This window comes from Ctenocephalides felis, unplaced genomic scaffold (genome assembly GCF_003426905.1).
Source record: "Ctenocephalides felis isolate EL2017-DRISC unplaced genomic scaffold, ASM342690v1 CF-g0.4_SCAFFOLD_03571, whole genome shotgun sequence".
In the NCBI taxonomy this organism is placed as follows: domain Eukaryota; kingdom Metazoa; phylum Arthropoda; class Insecta; order Siphonaptera; family Pulicidae; genus Ctenocephalides; species Ctenocephalides felis.
Genome location: NW_020539725.1, coordinates 63,078,025 through 63,094,536, shown reverse-complemented (window position 1 = coordinate 63,094,536; position 16,512 = coordinate 63,078,025). Strand labels below are relative to the sequence as shown.

Sequence of the window (16,512 nt, the reverse complement as noted above, 5' to 3'; positions counted from 1 at the left end):
CAGCTCAAAAATTGTTGTGAACAGCCCCAGAAAGTTTCAGACAGTTTAAAAATGTTGTGAACAGCCCCAGAAAGTTTCAGACAGTTTAAAAATGTTGCAAACAGCCTCAAAAATATTCTAAATATCCCCAAAAATGTTCTAAATATCCCCAAAAATGTTCTAAATATCCCCAAAAATGTCGTGAAAAGCCTCAGAAAGTTTCAAACAGTCCAAAAATGTTGCAAACAGCCCCAAAAAAATTCAGACGGTCTGAAAATGTTGCAAACAGCCCCAAAAATTTTCAGACGGTCTGAAAATGTTGCAAACAGCCCCAAAAAAATTCAGACGGTCTAAAAATGTTGCAAACAGCCCCAAAAAAATTCAGGCGGTCTAAAAATGTTGCAAACAGCCCTAAAAAATTTCAGGCGGTCTAAAAATGTTGCAAACAGCCACAAAAATGTTGCAAACAGCCACAAAAATGTTGCAAACAGCCCCTGATAGTTTCAGACAGTTCTAAAAATGTTGCAAACAGCCCCAAAAAATTTCAGACAGCCCTAAAAATGTTGCAAACAGCCCTAGGAAGTTTCAGAGAGTCTAAAAATGTTGCAAACAGCCCCAGAAAGTTTCAGGCAGCCCAAAAATGTTGCAAACAACCCTAGAAAGTTTCAGACAGTCCCAGAAAATTTTGGAGATCCTAAGCAAGTTTTAACCAGCCCCACAAAGTTTCAAAAAGTAAAAAAATGTTGTAAACAGGCCCGGAAAGTTTCAGACAGCCCCATAAAGTTTCTAAAAGTCCAATTATGCCGTAAACGTCCCAAAAATGTCTTAAACAGCCCAAGAAAAACGTTGTGAACAGCCCCAGAGAGTTTCAAACTCCCCAAAAAAGCTGCAAACATCTCAAAAATGTTGTGAATAACCTCAGAAAGTTTCAAACAGCCCTAGAAAACTTCAAACAGTTTAATCATGTCGTGAATGGTCTAAAAATATTGCAAACTGCCCAAAAATATTATAAACAGCCTAAAAATGTCGCACGTATTCTAAAAATTTGCATATCTAACTAGATCTATCATTAATGCTATGCTATGCTATAATTAATAAAAATAGCACTCTAACATTTCGTATCTTAATTTTAGCCATCATAATTTCTTTATAAATATCCAAAAATATTTTTATGCATATTTCTCCACTTAAACAAATATGACTTAAAAAAACAGGAATAATTAAATATCAATTTCTACCCTTTTTTCAGTTACACATTAAAAAGTATAACTTTTTTTTAAAAGAAATACAAGTGTTGTAATAAATAATATAAAGCAGATAATATTATTAGAAAATATTCATTTATCCTACGACAGATAAAACCAATTTTAAAAAAATACCAAACAACCGTTCATTATATTTCCATTTAAAATCTATAACAATCAAACAAACATTATCACAAACCAAAAAATAACATTTTAACAAATTACAAAATATTTATCTTCGTTCACATCAAGTCAACAACGACACCATTCATCAGTCATAACCATCATTTAGTAAAAAAATAAATTCTTAAACCATCCTCTCTTCCATTCCAATAATCATTCACCATATCCATCATCATCATCATCGATCATCGATCAATCATCTTCTTTCATCACAATTTGACTAAAACGTGTATCTCAGACCTGATTTGCACGAACAGGATGCCGTTGATGACGTTGAGCATGTCGAGTACGGAACCCATTGAGGGCTGCTGGATCTGGACGGGGGGTAAACCTGCTCCTGAACCTGGTTTGCCCGTATAGAGGTCGTTCATCTTCTTCTGCAGGACGACAGCCTGCTGCGTGAGGTGTCGGAGGCAGTCTGAGGATTCTTTGGTTTTGTCGTGGTTTTCACCCAACTAGAAAAAAAAAGAATTAAACTAGTGGTGTATGGCATCGTGCATTAAGGCAAATTGCTGGAACTTCCCGTACCGTAACGAAATATTCGAGAAATTTTAAACGTTCTCAAATATATTATTACAAATACTATAACTTTCATTATTTTTTTGCTATCTTATTGTTATATCTGAGCAAATCAAATGTAAAACATAAATAAATCAATTTATCTACAGAACATTAACAATCGTCATTTCATTTCGAATTCAATTTCAAAAAAAAAAATAGTTGCACAAAATCGAAAAAGTGCTCCCGTACAGTCACAGTCTAAACGCATTTGCGAATAATTCTGTGCGACATTTTCACTTATACTGTGCTCAGTTTGGCGGCATTTATAAGAACTAAAATTGAGGAGGCTACATTTTAATATATCAGTTTTATATTTTTTGGACCGGTTCGATTTTTATTTGTTTATAACTTCTAAACAAATTGTCCGATTGTTTTGCAATATTCAGCAAATTTTTAGCCAATTAAATTATCTACAACTTTTGTTAATAACAAAATGTTGTATCTCATATCCTTTTACCCAAAATTTGCAATGAAACAGGTTGTTGTTACATTTTGGAGATTGCATCAGTATATCTTGCTTCACACTTTTGGACCAGCTCGATTTTTATTTATTTATTTATAACTTCAAAACGAAATGTCCCACCATTTTGCAATATTTAGCAAATTCATAGCCAATTAAATTATCTACAATTTCTATTAACAACAAAAATTGGTATCTCTTGTCCTTTTATCAAAAATTTACATTTAAAAAGGTAGTTGCTTAAATTTGGTGGTCACATCGTACTCATATATCTTACTCTGTCACTCTTCTACACTGTCAGGTATATGTTGCTCTTTTTCGCACTAGTGTTTTATATATCTCTCTTTCTCTGACTTTCTCACTATATTCTGTTGTCTCTTTTATGTTTAATCAAAACAGACTCTATATCACATCGCGACTTAAGAAGTTTTACTTCAAAAATAAAATTCTATTTTACTAGTTTATACATCGCCAACCTAAGAAGTTGAATTCAAATGTAAATCATAAATAAATCAATTTATCTCCAGAACATTAACAATCGTCATTTCATTTCGAATTCAATTTCAAAAAAAAATTGTCTAATTTACACAAAATTCGAAAAAGTGCTCCCGTACAGTCATAGTCTAAAAGCATTTGCAAATAATTCTATGCGGCATTTTCACTTATACTGTGCTTAGCTTGGCGCCATTTTCACATTTTTCAATAGTATTCATACAAAATTGAACTAGCTGTAAGTGGAATTCTGTCTTGAGGCAATTATGGCATCGTGCCTTAAGGCAAATTGCTGGAACTTCCCGTTGAATACTGAATGTTTTCAAATAGATTATTATAAATATTGTATCATTGTCTAATATAAAATAATAAAATAAAATCTGAAATATTTTCGATATACAAAAAACTAAAAAAAAAAAAAAAATTGGAACAAATTTTTTTTTCCAAAATCAATTATTTTGTTAAGACAAGCAGAAAGTTCTTTGAATCATTTAAATCGGACGCTTAGTTCTCTCAAAAACTGCCATTTTTTACACATTTAGCTCCGTATTTTCGAAATGGCTGGGCCTGCCTTTGCCAAGAACTAATAAACACTTCTCCCAATCATTACTAATTGAATGTTTTTTTAATCATTCAAATCGGTTGATCCGTGCGCCCGAAAACGTGACTGGAAATTTGTATCCATACATACATACACACACACACACACATCCATTTTTTCTGAAGTATGCCAAAATGTTCAGAAACATTCAAGTAAAAATTTTCAATTCCGATTTTCGGCCCATTACAATAACTCAAAATTTTAAAAAAATATTTAAGGGTGATAATAAAGTAAAAATTTAGGGTTGTATGTTGTATGTTGTATTTTTTAAAGTCACATTATAAAAAAAAAGAAAAAACACCTCAAAATTTAAAAAAAGTATTTAAGGGTGGTAGTAAAGTAAAAAATTAGAGTTGTATGTATTTTTTAAAGCCACATCATAAAAAAATCAATAAATACTTCAAAATTTAAAAAAAATATTTAAGAGTGAACATCCCTTATCACTTAAGGGTATAAAACATAGATAGTAACCTATTCTCAGGCCTACTGAATACGAATATAAATTATGATAATAATAAGTATGAACATTGTGACCTAAAAACTTTATATATGCGATTTATACATCCCTTATCCCTTACCTGCTGTTTGTAAATCGAGTAAGTCTCCTTCTCATTATTCAAAGCCGATCTGAAGTCTCCCATGCAACTCTGTGTCCTGGCGACTAAATGATAGTTGACTGCAACTTTCAGAGATTTGGCCCCATAGTAACGTGAATTCAATTGTAAGGCTTGTTCCAGGAATCTTAGAGCTAAATCATATTCGCCCAGCGCGTGCAGGATCAGACTTATGTTACACTGAAAGAAAAATAGAAAGATCAGTGAAAATAAATCATTGGCCGGGTACAGACAAATGTTATGGCAAGGCCATGTTGAAATTTTATAATAATGATGAATAAGAAAAAATGCATTGGACCTGCAATAATAGTCAAACCAAGATGACTTTTTTTTTATAAAATCAATATAAAAGTACTTTTTGCAAAAAAATTTGTTCTGAACATTGAAAAATAAAAAATGTACATATTTAAGAAATTTTATAAGCTTTCTAATGGCATATAATAGTTTTTATGCTTTCGAACAAATTATTAACTAAATAATGATAAATATAAAAAAAATGCACTAGATTTACAACAATAATCAAACCAAGATGGCTTTTTTTTTATAAAATCAATATTAAAGTACTTTTTGCAAAAAAATTTGTTTTGAACATTAAAAAATGACAAATGTACATTTTTAAGAAATTTTATAAGCTTTCTAATGGCATATAATATAGTTTTTATGTTTTTGAACAAATCATTAACTAAATAATGATAAATATAAAAAAATGCACTGGGCTCTTGCAACAATAGTCAAACCAAAATGGCTTTTTTTGTAAAATCAATATTAAAGTACTTTTTGCAAAAAAAATTGTTTTAAATGATAAAAAATGAAAAATGTACATTTTTAAGAAATTTTATAAGCTTTCTAATAGCATGTAATAGTTTTTATGCTTTTGAACAAATTATTAACAAAATAATGATGAATATGATAAAATTCACTGAATTTGCTAAATCAAGATGGCCTTTTATGAAATCAATATTAATTAAAGTACTTTTTACTAAAAATTTTGTTCTGAACAATAAAAAATGAAAAATGTACATTTTTAAGAAATTTTATAAGCTTTCTAAAGGCATATAATATTTTTTATGCTTTTGAACAAATTATTAACAAAATAATGATGAATATGAAAAAAATGCACAGGATTTGCAACAATAGTCAAACCAAGATGGCTTCTTTTAAAAAAAATTAATATTAAAGTACTTTTTGCAAAAAATTTTGTTCTAAACATTGAAAAATGAAAAATGTACATTTTTAAGAAATGTTATAAGTTTTCTAATAGCATATAATAGTTTTTATGTTTTTGAACAAATTATTAACAAAATAATGATGAATATAAAAATAATGAACTGGATTTGCAATAGTCAAACCAAGATGGCTTTTTTTTATAAAATCCATATTAAAGTACTTTTTACAAAAAAATTTGTTCTGAACATTAAAAAATGAAAAATGTACACTTTTAAGAAATTTTATAAGCTTTCTAATGACATGTTTATATTTTTATGTTTTTGAACAAATTATTAACAAAATAATGATAAATATAAAAAAATGCACTTGATTTACAACAATAGTCAAACCAAGATGGCTTTTTTTTTAAAATCAATATCAAAGTACTTTTTGCAAAATATTTTGTTTTAAACATTAAAAAATAAAAAATGTACATTTTTAAGAAATGTTATAAGCTTTCTAATAGCATATAATAGTTTTTATGTTTTTGAACAAATTATTAACAAAATAATGATGAATATGAAAAAATGCACTGGATTTACAACAATAGTCAAACCAAGATGGCTTTTTTTTATAAAATCAATATTAAAATACTTTTTACAAAAAATATTGTTTTGAACATTAAAAAATGAAAAATGTACATTTTTAAGAAATTCTATAAGCTTTCTAATGGCATATAATAGTTTTTATGCTTTTGAACAAATTATTAACAAACAAAATGATAAATATAAAAAAAATGCACTAGATTTACAACAATAGTCAAACCAAATTGGCTTTTTTTATAAAATCAATATCAAAGTACTTTTTACAAAAAAATTTGTTCTGAACATTGAAAAATGAAAAATGTACATTTTTAATAAATTTTATAAGCTTTCTAATGGCGTATAATATTTTTTATGTTTTTGAACAAATTATTAACAAAATAATGATGAATATAAAAAAATGCACTAGATTTACAACAATAGTCAAACCAAATTGGCTTTTTTTATAAAATCAATATCAAAGTACTTTTTACAAAAAAATTTGTTCTGAACATTGAAAAATGAAAAATGTACATTTTTAAAAATTCTATAAGCTTTCTAATGGCATATAATAGTTTTTATGCTTTCGAACAAATTATTAACTAAATAATGATAAATATAAAAAAAATGCACTGGATTTGCAACAATAGTCAAACCAAGATAGCCTTTTTTTTATAAAATCAATATCAAAGTACTTTTTGCAAAAAAATTTGTTCTGAACATTAAAAAATGAAAAATAGAGAATAAATGAATAATATTGTCAGATAGAAAAAACCTAGTAGAAACCGCACAAATGACAAAAAAACAATGTTAGATGACAGGGTCTTTCTGACCCAGCTTCATAACATAACATTTTGACAGTATTCAGTATGATTCAGTAGCATGAAGTTGGAGAGTAACATGGCCTTGCCATAACATTTGTCTATTGTGTGCAGAATCGGTCCATTAGTTTAATTTTATTTTTGTGGTGATACTCACGTTTAGAAGTGCAATTTCTGGATGATCTTCACCACAGACCAACAATGCAAGATATCTGGCACGATATAGTAATTTCAGGGCTGTGATTACTTGACTATTTGCAAAACAGTAGAGTGCAAGATGTGCCTGCAAAAATTACAAACAAAACTATAACAAAATTCCAGTAACAAAAAAAAAATAATATAGTATCTATTTTATTTACATATTCTGTAATCGTATAAGGATGATCGATTCCATTGACCCTTTCGCTCATGAGCACAGCCTTCTGCTGATAGGCCATAGCGTCCTGGTGTTCCCCCATGATATAATTCAGACGAGCAATCATTCTTAGACATTGTGCAATTTCTGGATGCATTGCTCCATAGACATTGTTTAAAAGATTTAGGGCTTCTGATATTAATTCGTAACCGTCTTTTAAGTAGCCCTGCTGAATTTTAGTCTGACCGGTTGTGTAGAAGTTGTATGCATCTGTTGCCTAAAATGTAATTGATAAATGATACAAACTATCATTGATTAAGGGGGAAAATTCTGGATCATAAAATTGTGTTGTCATGGCAACGCAAATAGCGGCATTTTTAACAAGATAGCGTTGCTATGACAATGCCAATTGCCAGGTAAACCTGTTTCTTTCAATTCTTACTCTTGGATCTTTTGCCTAAAATGTAATTGATAATAATACAAACTACTTAATTAAAGGGTACAATCTGCCTCATGAAACAGCGTTGTCATGGCAACGCAAATAGAGGCACTTTTACAGTTAGCGTTGCCATGACAACGCCGATTGCCATGGTAAACCTGTTTCATTCAATTCTTACCCTTGGATTGATATGTTTAACAACAGGGAATATATTGATGATATCCTCTTCAAAAAATGTTGCCTTGTTCTTAGATTCAAAATTATAGTCTCTCAATAAAATTTGTAGTCCAACTTTGATGCAGAAAGATCTAAAACAAACACAAACATTACCTTGGAACCATACTTCTATTACTACCATACTTCTATTACTACTATCCTTTACTACCTCAACAAGCTGATCTTCAGCAACCCGTAATTCTCAATGAACCCATCCAAGCTGTCAGCCTTCGGTTCGAAATCCCAGTAGGACTTCAGTTCATTCCTGATTTGTGTCCAGAGAGACTTCTGTGTCAGGAGTGCCCACTCGTTGGTTGTTGTCCTATTGTTCAGAGTTCCATTCTTGTTGCGCTTGTTTCTGCGTTTGGCAGTCTTGCTCTGTAGTTCTTCGACGCCACTGGTGGCTGGGGATGATATGGGGGCACTGCATAGCAGACAGTTTAGGAAATGGCTGACTGCGAAGGAGAGACTCATGGGGTCAGCAGACTAGGGGAAAAGGATAATTATTAGTTATCGAATAATGTTGTTCAAATTTTATGTTGAAAAAATATAAAGTAAGAATAAAAATATATTTCTTACAGAAAAGAAAGACATTAAATATTTTGCTGAGATAGGTATGAAACTACAAAAAAAAATGGATCATTGCAACTATAAACCATCAATACACAGACCTAAATATAAAATCCAAATTTTTGAATTAACAGATGAGAAAGAAATAAAAATAATGTTGAAAATCTGAAAAATAACGCTGCACCTGGAGAAGACAAGATAACAGCAAGAATCACTAAAAAAAACTAGCTGTAAGTGGAATTCTGTCTTAAGGCAATTAAGGCATCGTGCCTTAAGGCAAATTGCTGGAACTTCCCGTACCAAAAATTATTTTTTTAAAAACGATTAACATTTTTGAAAAAATTTTACTTCGAAAAAATAAGATTTTTGAGAAACTATAAAATGGACAAAACATTACTTTTTTTTGAAAAAAAAAATTAAAAAAAAAATTTTTTTAATTTTCTTTTTGAAAAAAAAAATTTTTCTTCATTTTGACATATTTTGGAAGATCTAAACTTTTTCAAAGCAATCGTGCTGCTTTAACTGCATAAAGACAAAATATCAAAGCGCGTAAGCGCCGCGTCGCCGTCTAACGCGTAAACATTGGTACGGAACCCATAGGAATGTAAACAAATTTATACTTATTGTTAAGATCTCTATAAAATATCTGATAATTTGATGTGCATATGTCTAATGATCATTTTTGAGCGCCAAATGGCATTTTTTTTACTTTTTTTATCAGATCTCCGAAACCGCTAGATCTGCCTTTATGAAAATTTGATCAATTCTTCATCCTGTCAATACAAGTAAAATCGGACGATCCGTTCTCTTAAAAACTCAGGTACCGGTTTTTGGCACTTTTTGCCCCATATCTTCAGAACGACTAGACCTGCCTTCGCCAAAAACTAATCAGCACGTCTCCTTATCAATACGAATCGAATGTTCTTTGAATTATTCAAATCGGTTGATCGGTGTTCCCGAAATCGTCGACGAAAATTTGTATCCGCACATACATACACACACACACACATACATTTTCTAAGGTATGCCAAAATGTTGAGAAACCTTTGAAACGTAAAGATATATAAAAATTTTCATTTTCGATTTTTTTGCGATTACTATAACTTGCCCTACGGGAAGTAATAAAATAAATAAAATTGTCTGAAAATGTACAATGCCCAATGAATTAGGTCAGTGGTTTCCAAATTTTTGTGCATCGCGACCCCCCCCCCCCGCTCTCATAAAAAAAAATGCTGCAACTGCAACTGATACTATCAGACTACAAATTTATAAGAAATATGCATAAAAAATTATTATTTTAATTTATTTTTTTATAAATAGTATTTTGTAAAATACCGTTTGCGTGCCCCTGGAAAGGCGCGCCCCACAAGTTAGAAACCACTGAATTAGGTACAGTAGAACTCCAATTATCCAAACTCCAATCATCCGAAATCCAATTATCCGAACTCCGACTATCCGAATCGCCGATTATCCGAAACACTTTCAGAAAAAAATTGTCCAAAAAAAGTCTAAGTGCGCTATTATTCTTCCACCAGCAAAGCCAGTGTAGGCACATTGTTTGTTTTGATTTGACGGAGATGTTTACAAAACAATGATTTTTATTTCTAAACTTGTACATAAGTACATTTTATTTATATTTAAAACATGTGAAAATGTCATGTTTCTTTCATTTAATTCAATGAAAAAAATAGTGCAATATAAAAACGTAACTTTTTTTCTTTCCAATGGCAATTTTTAAAAAAAAACTCCGAATATTTGATTATCCGAATCGGTCCCGGTCCCCATTAATTCGGATAATTGGAGTTCTACTGTATTTATAATTTTGTATCTATTACCTGCATGTATCCTGTGAAAATGTGCTTGGCAGCCCTCAGGAGCAGTTCAGACACAGCAATCTTGTGCAAGTACGTCAAGGTGTTGACTTTGCTCAAAAGATCAGCAACCTTACCCAAATACCTAATATTGATACCCCTATTGTGCAAAGACTCCGACAACGTAACGCCGTCCATAGGCGCCGAAGAATGATCCATACAGTCGGCAATAAAATTAGGAATCTGTACGGTTAATAAAAATTGTGCAGCATCCTTAACCAGACGTCTCTGTTCCACCAGCGGCGGTCCATCTTCTTCACAATGTTTGATACCGGGAGAAAATGAATCGGGGTTGAAACGGATATCGAATTCGGTGTCTTTTAAGGAACCGACGGCTTTGGCTGCGCGTTGAACGATTTCTTTGGTGGTTTCTTCCAAGTCTTTCTTTTCGCCTCCTGTGATTTTTTCTACCATTTGTTTGGCTTCATCTGTGCACTCGGCGGACTCTGTTTTATCATCCTTCTCGTCTTTTTTGGTTTCTGCGCTAACGCCTTCGGCGTTAGCCTCTTTATTCTCTTTATTGTCATCGATAGCTTTAACGGCTGTTTTTTTGGTCGCTCCCAACTGTTGTAAATGGAAAGCAGCGATTTTGATAAACGACATGTACCTGGTTTCAACAAAACTATCGATTAACTCTTGGCGCAAACAACAAAGTTTGTGCTTGTGTTCGATGGGAAATCCTTGTGCTTTAACTTCAGCAGCCAACTCTTCGTCATCTAGTTTCAAAAAGTTTACGTCCGGTGGGAAGGTTCTCAACAAATCCAAAATATAGTGACGTCCATCGTTGCCGATTATACCTTTACACTCGACTGATGAACAAAGTTTAACAGCTTTACCACTTTCGTCGTAAACTGAATGTGGTAAGATTTTGAGCTGTTGGCCGGCTTTGCTTAGAAGTTCTAAGTATTCGGTGTTGGATAAAATAGTTTTACCGAAGTCTATGGAACCGTATACAACAGACTGTTCTGTTCGCGTTCCAAAATACCAGGAATAATACTTTGTGCAGTTACTCTATAACCTCTATAGTCAACTACAACAGTGCCCAGTGTGTACAACCCTTCATGATCCACCGCACTGTACACTCGTACACCTTGCAAATCGTTCATGGGCGCTATAAAAGCGGCAGCATCGCCTCCCAAATCCTTATAATGATCCCTGACATCAAAACCAAGCGAGAAAAATATATTATTCCATATATACATCTGCATCTTCGCCTCTTCCCCTGGATTAATGGCCATTACGTTACCGTCGATGACTGCGACTGCTCCTCTGGTTGCGGCCGCCACGAAATCGCTGTGGACTTTGAAGATTGCTCTTTCTCGCAAAAGACGTTCGGGTAAGTTTTTGCGAGGTAGTTCCCTTGTTGTTTGGAGTTCCTCGTTCCAGTCTCTGGTCTGGCCAGGGATGTGCTCTTCGTAGCCCAGTTTGGAACTGAAGGTGTCTTCGGCGCGGATTGCGTCGACTGTGTGCTCGAGTTGGGGAGCTGTCCAACTGTAAACCTAAGAAAAAATAAAGCCATTGAAAAAAAAATAAATAAAAAAGAGTGCGAATAAGGTTCACACGCGATTGAAGTAAAAATTATTTGCTACTGTACAAAATGGTATCTAAGTAAAATAAATACATCATATAACAATTTTAGAATAATGTTTATCAGTAATATGGTAACACTCGTGATGCACACATTTATTAGTGTCAACGATTATACACATTTATATAATTATAAATTATAAATTGTATATTTATAATAGCATTAAAAATGTGTATAATATTAAAAAAAAAATTCGGCAAATTAAGTTGTATAACATTGTAACTCGGTATACTTTAAAATCGTTATCAAAAATAAGAAATCATTTCAAGTCTAAGCTTGTCCCCAGTTGGAATGCATTTTATGCATTTGTTTACAATTTATTTTATAACTTTAGAATCACGCGTTGGATCTGAATATAATGTTTCACAAATTTATTCAGAATTGAATAGTCTATGAATTTTTACACCAAAATGCTCTATAACAACTCGGTATACTCATAAACTGCATTAGGAAACAAATTAATTGTACTCATACCAAAAGGTGAAACCTGCGAACAAGGAAACATCACTAATTTCGTTTAAATTATTTATAATTCCTAAACTATTTGATAGAATCAAAACATATCTTCGGTAAATTTGTACAAAATTAAGTAGTCTACAACATTTTCTAACAACACAATGCCCTACAACAACTTGGTATACTCATAAACTGCATTAGAAAACAGACTGTTACAGAATTATCAAATTCGTAAAGAAGTGGTAATTTTAATTAAAAAATTATAACTCCTAAACTATTCGCTAAAAGTTAATGGTATACTTGGCAAATTCGTACAAAATTAAATAATCTATATTTTTTTCTAACAACACAATGCCCTACAACAACTTGGTATACTCTGAAATTGCATTCGAAAACAAACAAAACCAAATTAATTAAAGTCATTCTTCAAATATGACATGAACGGTTTGTCATTGTAATTAGCATTTAGGACTTGAACCTTCATTAGAGAAATGAAGTAATTGTTGTATAATAAATTCTATAATATTTGTTAAACAATGCCTAAACAAATATTGTTTTCGTAACTTCACTCATCATGTAATAATTGTGTTCGAAGAACTTCATGTAATTAAAATTAACATGCATTCATTGACTGCTTGTATTTTTTTTACTTTTTCGCTTATTATTTAAACAGCTGTAATATCTATTTTGCATAAGAAATATTTTCCATTTTAATAACTTCAAAGATTTATAGAAACTATAAGTCCATTTTTTATTTTAATTTTAGTTTTGCGCCGTCAGTATAGTCCCTTTTCAATATTATTTTTAGACTGCTCGTCAGTAGAGTCCTCCTCCCCTTTTCATTTTTAGTTTGGTCTTCAGTAGGCCCCCTTGTCTTTATTTTTAGTTTTGCTCGTCAGTAGAGTCCCATTTTCTTCCATTTTTAATTTAATTATCAGTAGAGTTTATTTTTTTTTTGTTTTTAGTTCTGCTCGTCAGTAGAGTCCCTTTTCAATGTTATTTTTAGATTGCTCGTCAGTAGAGTCCTTTTTACCTTTAACTTTAATTTAATCATCAGTAGAGTCTCCCTCCTTTTTTCATTTTTTGTTTGGTCGTCAGTAGAGTCCCCCTCCCTTTTTCATTTTTAGTTTGGTCTTCAGTAGAGTCCCTTTTTCTTTAATTTTTAGTTTGCTCGTCAGTAGAATCCTCCTCTCTTTTTCATTTTTAGTTTGGTCTTCTGTAGAGTTCCTTTTACCTTTAATTTTAATTTAATCATCAGTAGAGTCTCTTTGAATTTTATTTTTAGATTGCTTGTCAGTAAAGTCCCATTTTCTTTCATTTTAATATTTAGATCAGTAGAGTTTATTTTTTTTTTTTTTAGTTTTGCTCGTCAGTATAGTCCCTTTTTAATTTTATTTCAGTATCCTCTCGTAGTATGTCCCTTTTACCTTTAACTTTAATTTAATCATCAGTAGAGTCTCTTCGAATATATATTTTTAGTTTGGTCGTCAGTAGAGTCCCCTCCTTTTTGCATTTTCAGTTTCATTGTCAGTAAAGTCTCTTTATTTACGAATAATATAGAAATAATTTCTAATCAACAACTAACGTTCAGTACACATACGGCACAAATGTTTAATTTGTTTTATTATTTTCAAGGAACAATGTAAAATATTCTTCTGATTCTAACATTTTTCATTAAATCTGGATTTTTTGTACTACGACGTAACTTTAAAAATGTTTATTTATCTATGATGATTCCTTGTTGATATCGGAACGCATACAACGACAGATCTATTCACATACACGACGACTAATCACGATCGACCCGTATATAATGATATCATCGAGACGGAATGACGAATCATTGGTACTCGACTCGACTCGAGCGTAAACGCATTGCCGTTGCATTTGTACGGATTTACACCCTAGTCGCGCCTAAAGAATTTTACTTCAATAAAATTCGTTGAGCGATGTAAGGTTTTTTTCAAATTATTTATTTAATTACAATCTGTCACACATATTTAAGACATTGAGTAATTGTTTTGAACTTTTCTTATTATATGAATCTTGCACGGATGGCAACCCAGTAGTTGTCCATCCAGATTTGACTAATTATCTATACCCGAAGTATTTTTCTTCTGACATTTTATATATATATAAGAAATTTAAACTTAAAATTTAAATTTAAATTTGAATTTTTCTTATTACCTGGTACGGTGTGTGGCGACCCTCTCGAAAGGATGCCTCGACGTCCTCTTTCCTCTGCATGGCGGCGAACGACCCTCTTAATATGGGCGAAACTTGACCCAGGGATCGATCAGGGAATGGCACAGGTGTCCAGGCGAAGCTGGTCTCGGATTGAACTCTTCGCATGTGATTGATTGACGTAGAATCCTCTGGCGCAGGCAGTTATGTGCAGGTGGCGATCTTCGGCTGTTACGCACTTGCAAGTAAGCAGGTCGCCGTGCATTTTGCGATGACCGGGCGGCGGATTCCAGCCGAGGTAGTAGTAAGAACCTGGGGGTAATAGAAAGAAAAAAGTTGAATGAGTTTTTAGTTAAGGATATGATTTAAAAAACATTCCATCCCTATTAATATGTATATGTGTGATTAGTTTTTGCAAAGGCAGGTCCAGCCGTTACGCAGATACGGAGCAAAGATTGTAGAAAGTACAAATAGAGTTTTTTGAGAAACGGAGTATCGGAATTGAAATGATCTAAAAACATTTAATTTGTAATGATGAGGAGAAGTGGTGATTAGTTTTTTTCCAAAGACAGGCCTAGACGTTTCGGAGATACGGAGCTAAATGCGCAAACATGGCAGTTTTTGAGTGAACTAAGCGGCCGATTGAATGATTAAAAACTTTCTGCTTGTATTGACAAAACAATTGCTTTTGAGGATAAAAAATTATTACATCTTTTTTTTATTTTCCATGAAAATATTTTTGTAATTTGATTAAAAATTCAAAAAATTACCCAGGCTAAGCGCCACCCTGGTACAAATGTTTCAACCAAGTGCGTTTAGACTATTGATGTACTGGAGTAATTTTCCAATTTTGTGAAAATTATTTAAGAATATAAAAATGCCGCCAACCTAAGCCACAGTATAAGTGAAAATGTCGCACAGAATTATTGGCAACTGTATTGCAATTTTAATTTTCCTCGTCAGTAGAGTCCCTTTTTGCTATTGACATTTTAATTTGTACGTCAGTAGAGTTCCCATTTCTATTGAAATTCTCAATTGCCCATCAGTAGAGTCCCTTTTTGTACTGAAATTTAAATTTGCTCGTCAGTAGAGTCCTTTTTCTTCTCAGAGATGAAAGCTAGGAAATTATTGAAAAGACTACACTGACGAGCAAAAGTTTAAAATATACAAAAAGGGACTCTACTGACGAGCAAAAGTTAGAAAATTAATAAAAGGACTCTACTGACAAGCTAAAGCTAAAATATACAAAAAAGGAACTCTACTGACGAGCAAGAGCAAGAAAATTAATAAAAGGACTCTACCTGACGAGCAAAAGTTAAAATATACAAAAAAGTAATTATACTGACGAGCTAAAGTTAAAATATACAAAAAAGGAACTCTACTGACGAGCAAACTTAATCTAGAATATTAATAAAAGGACTATTGACGAGATAAAGCTAAAATATACAAAAAGAGACTCTACTGACGAGCAAAGGATAGAGAATTAATAAAAGGACTATACTGACAAGCTAAGCTAAAACTAGTGTGGTGGGTTGGCATCGTGCCTTAGGCAAATTGCTGGAACTTCCCGTACCGTAACGAAATGTTCGAGGAATACTGAATGTTTTCAAATAGTTATTATAAATATTGTAACATTGTCTAATATTTATAAATATTATATAAACTTAATTGCAGAGTTGAAATTATTGTTTGAAGTATATTAGAACTATAGTCAGAATTAAAAAAAAATCGGATTATTTTCGATATACAAAACATTTTTTTTTTTAAAAAAAAGAAAAAAAAAATGAATTTTTTTTCCAAAATCAATTATTTTGTTAAGACAAGCAGAAAGTTTTTTGAATCAATTAAATCGGACGCTTAGTTCTCTCAAAAACTGCCATTTGCAAAAAACTAATAACCACTTCTCCCAATCATTACTAATTGAATGTTTTTTAGATCATTCAAATCGGATGCTCCGTTCTCTCAAAAACTCGATTTCTATTTTCTGCACTCTTTGCTCTTTATCTCCGTAACTGCTGGACCTGCCTTTGCCAAAAACTAATCAGCACATCTCCCTATCAATAGGAATCGAATGTTTTTTGAACCATTCAAATCGGTTGATCCGTACGCCCGAAAACGTGGGCGAAAAATTGTATCTATACATACACACAC

The 16,512-nt window shown here is 32.0% G+C and overlaps 1 protein-coding gene across 1 annotated transcript in view; it reads right to left on the bottom strand.

The window, feature by feature from the left end:
* Positions 1-16,512, bottom strand: part of LOC113384954 (clustered mitochondria protein homolog) — a 47,530-nt gene that overhangs the window by 1,766 nt on the left and 29,252 nt on the right. Inside the window, 12 exon segments of the mRNA XM_026622734.1 lie at positions 1,647-1,861; positions 4,099-4,314; positions 6,840-6,965; positions 7,042-7,314; positions 7,655-7,784; positions 7,862-8,178; positions 10,098-11,101; positions 11,104-11,632; positions 14,365-14,376; positions 14,379-14,533; positions 14,536-14,653; positions 14,656-14,673. Of these exon segments, the coding sequence (XP_026478519.1) occupies positions 1,647-1,861; positions 4,099-4,314; positions 6,840-6,965; positions 7,042-7,314; positions 7,655-7,784; positions 7,862-8,178; positions 10,098-11,101; positions 11,104-11,632; positions 14,365-14,376; positions 14,379-14,533; positions 14,536-14,653; positions 14,656-14,673 (3,113 nt within the window).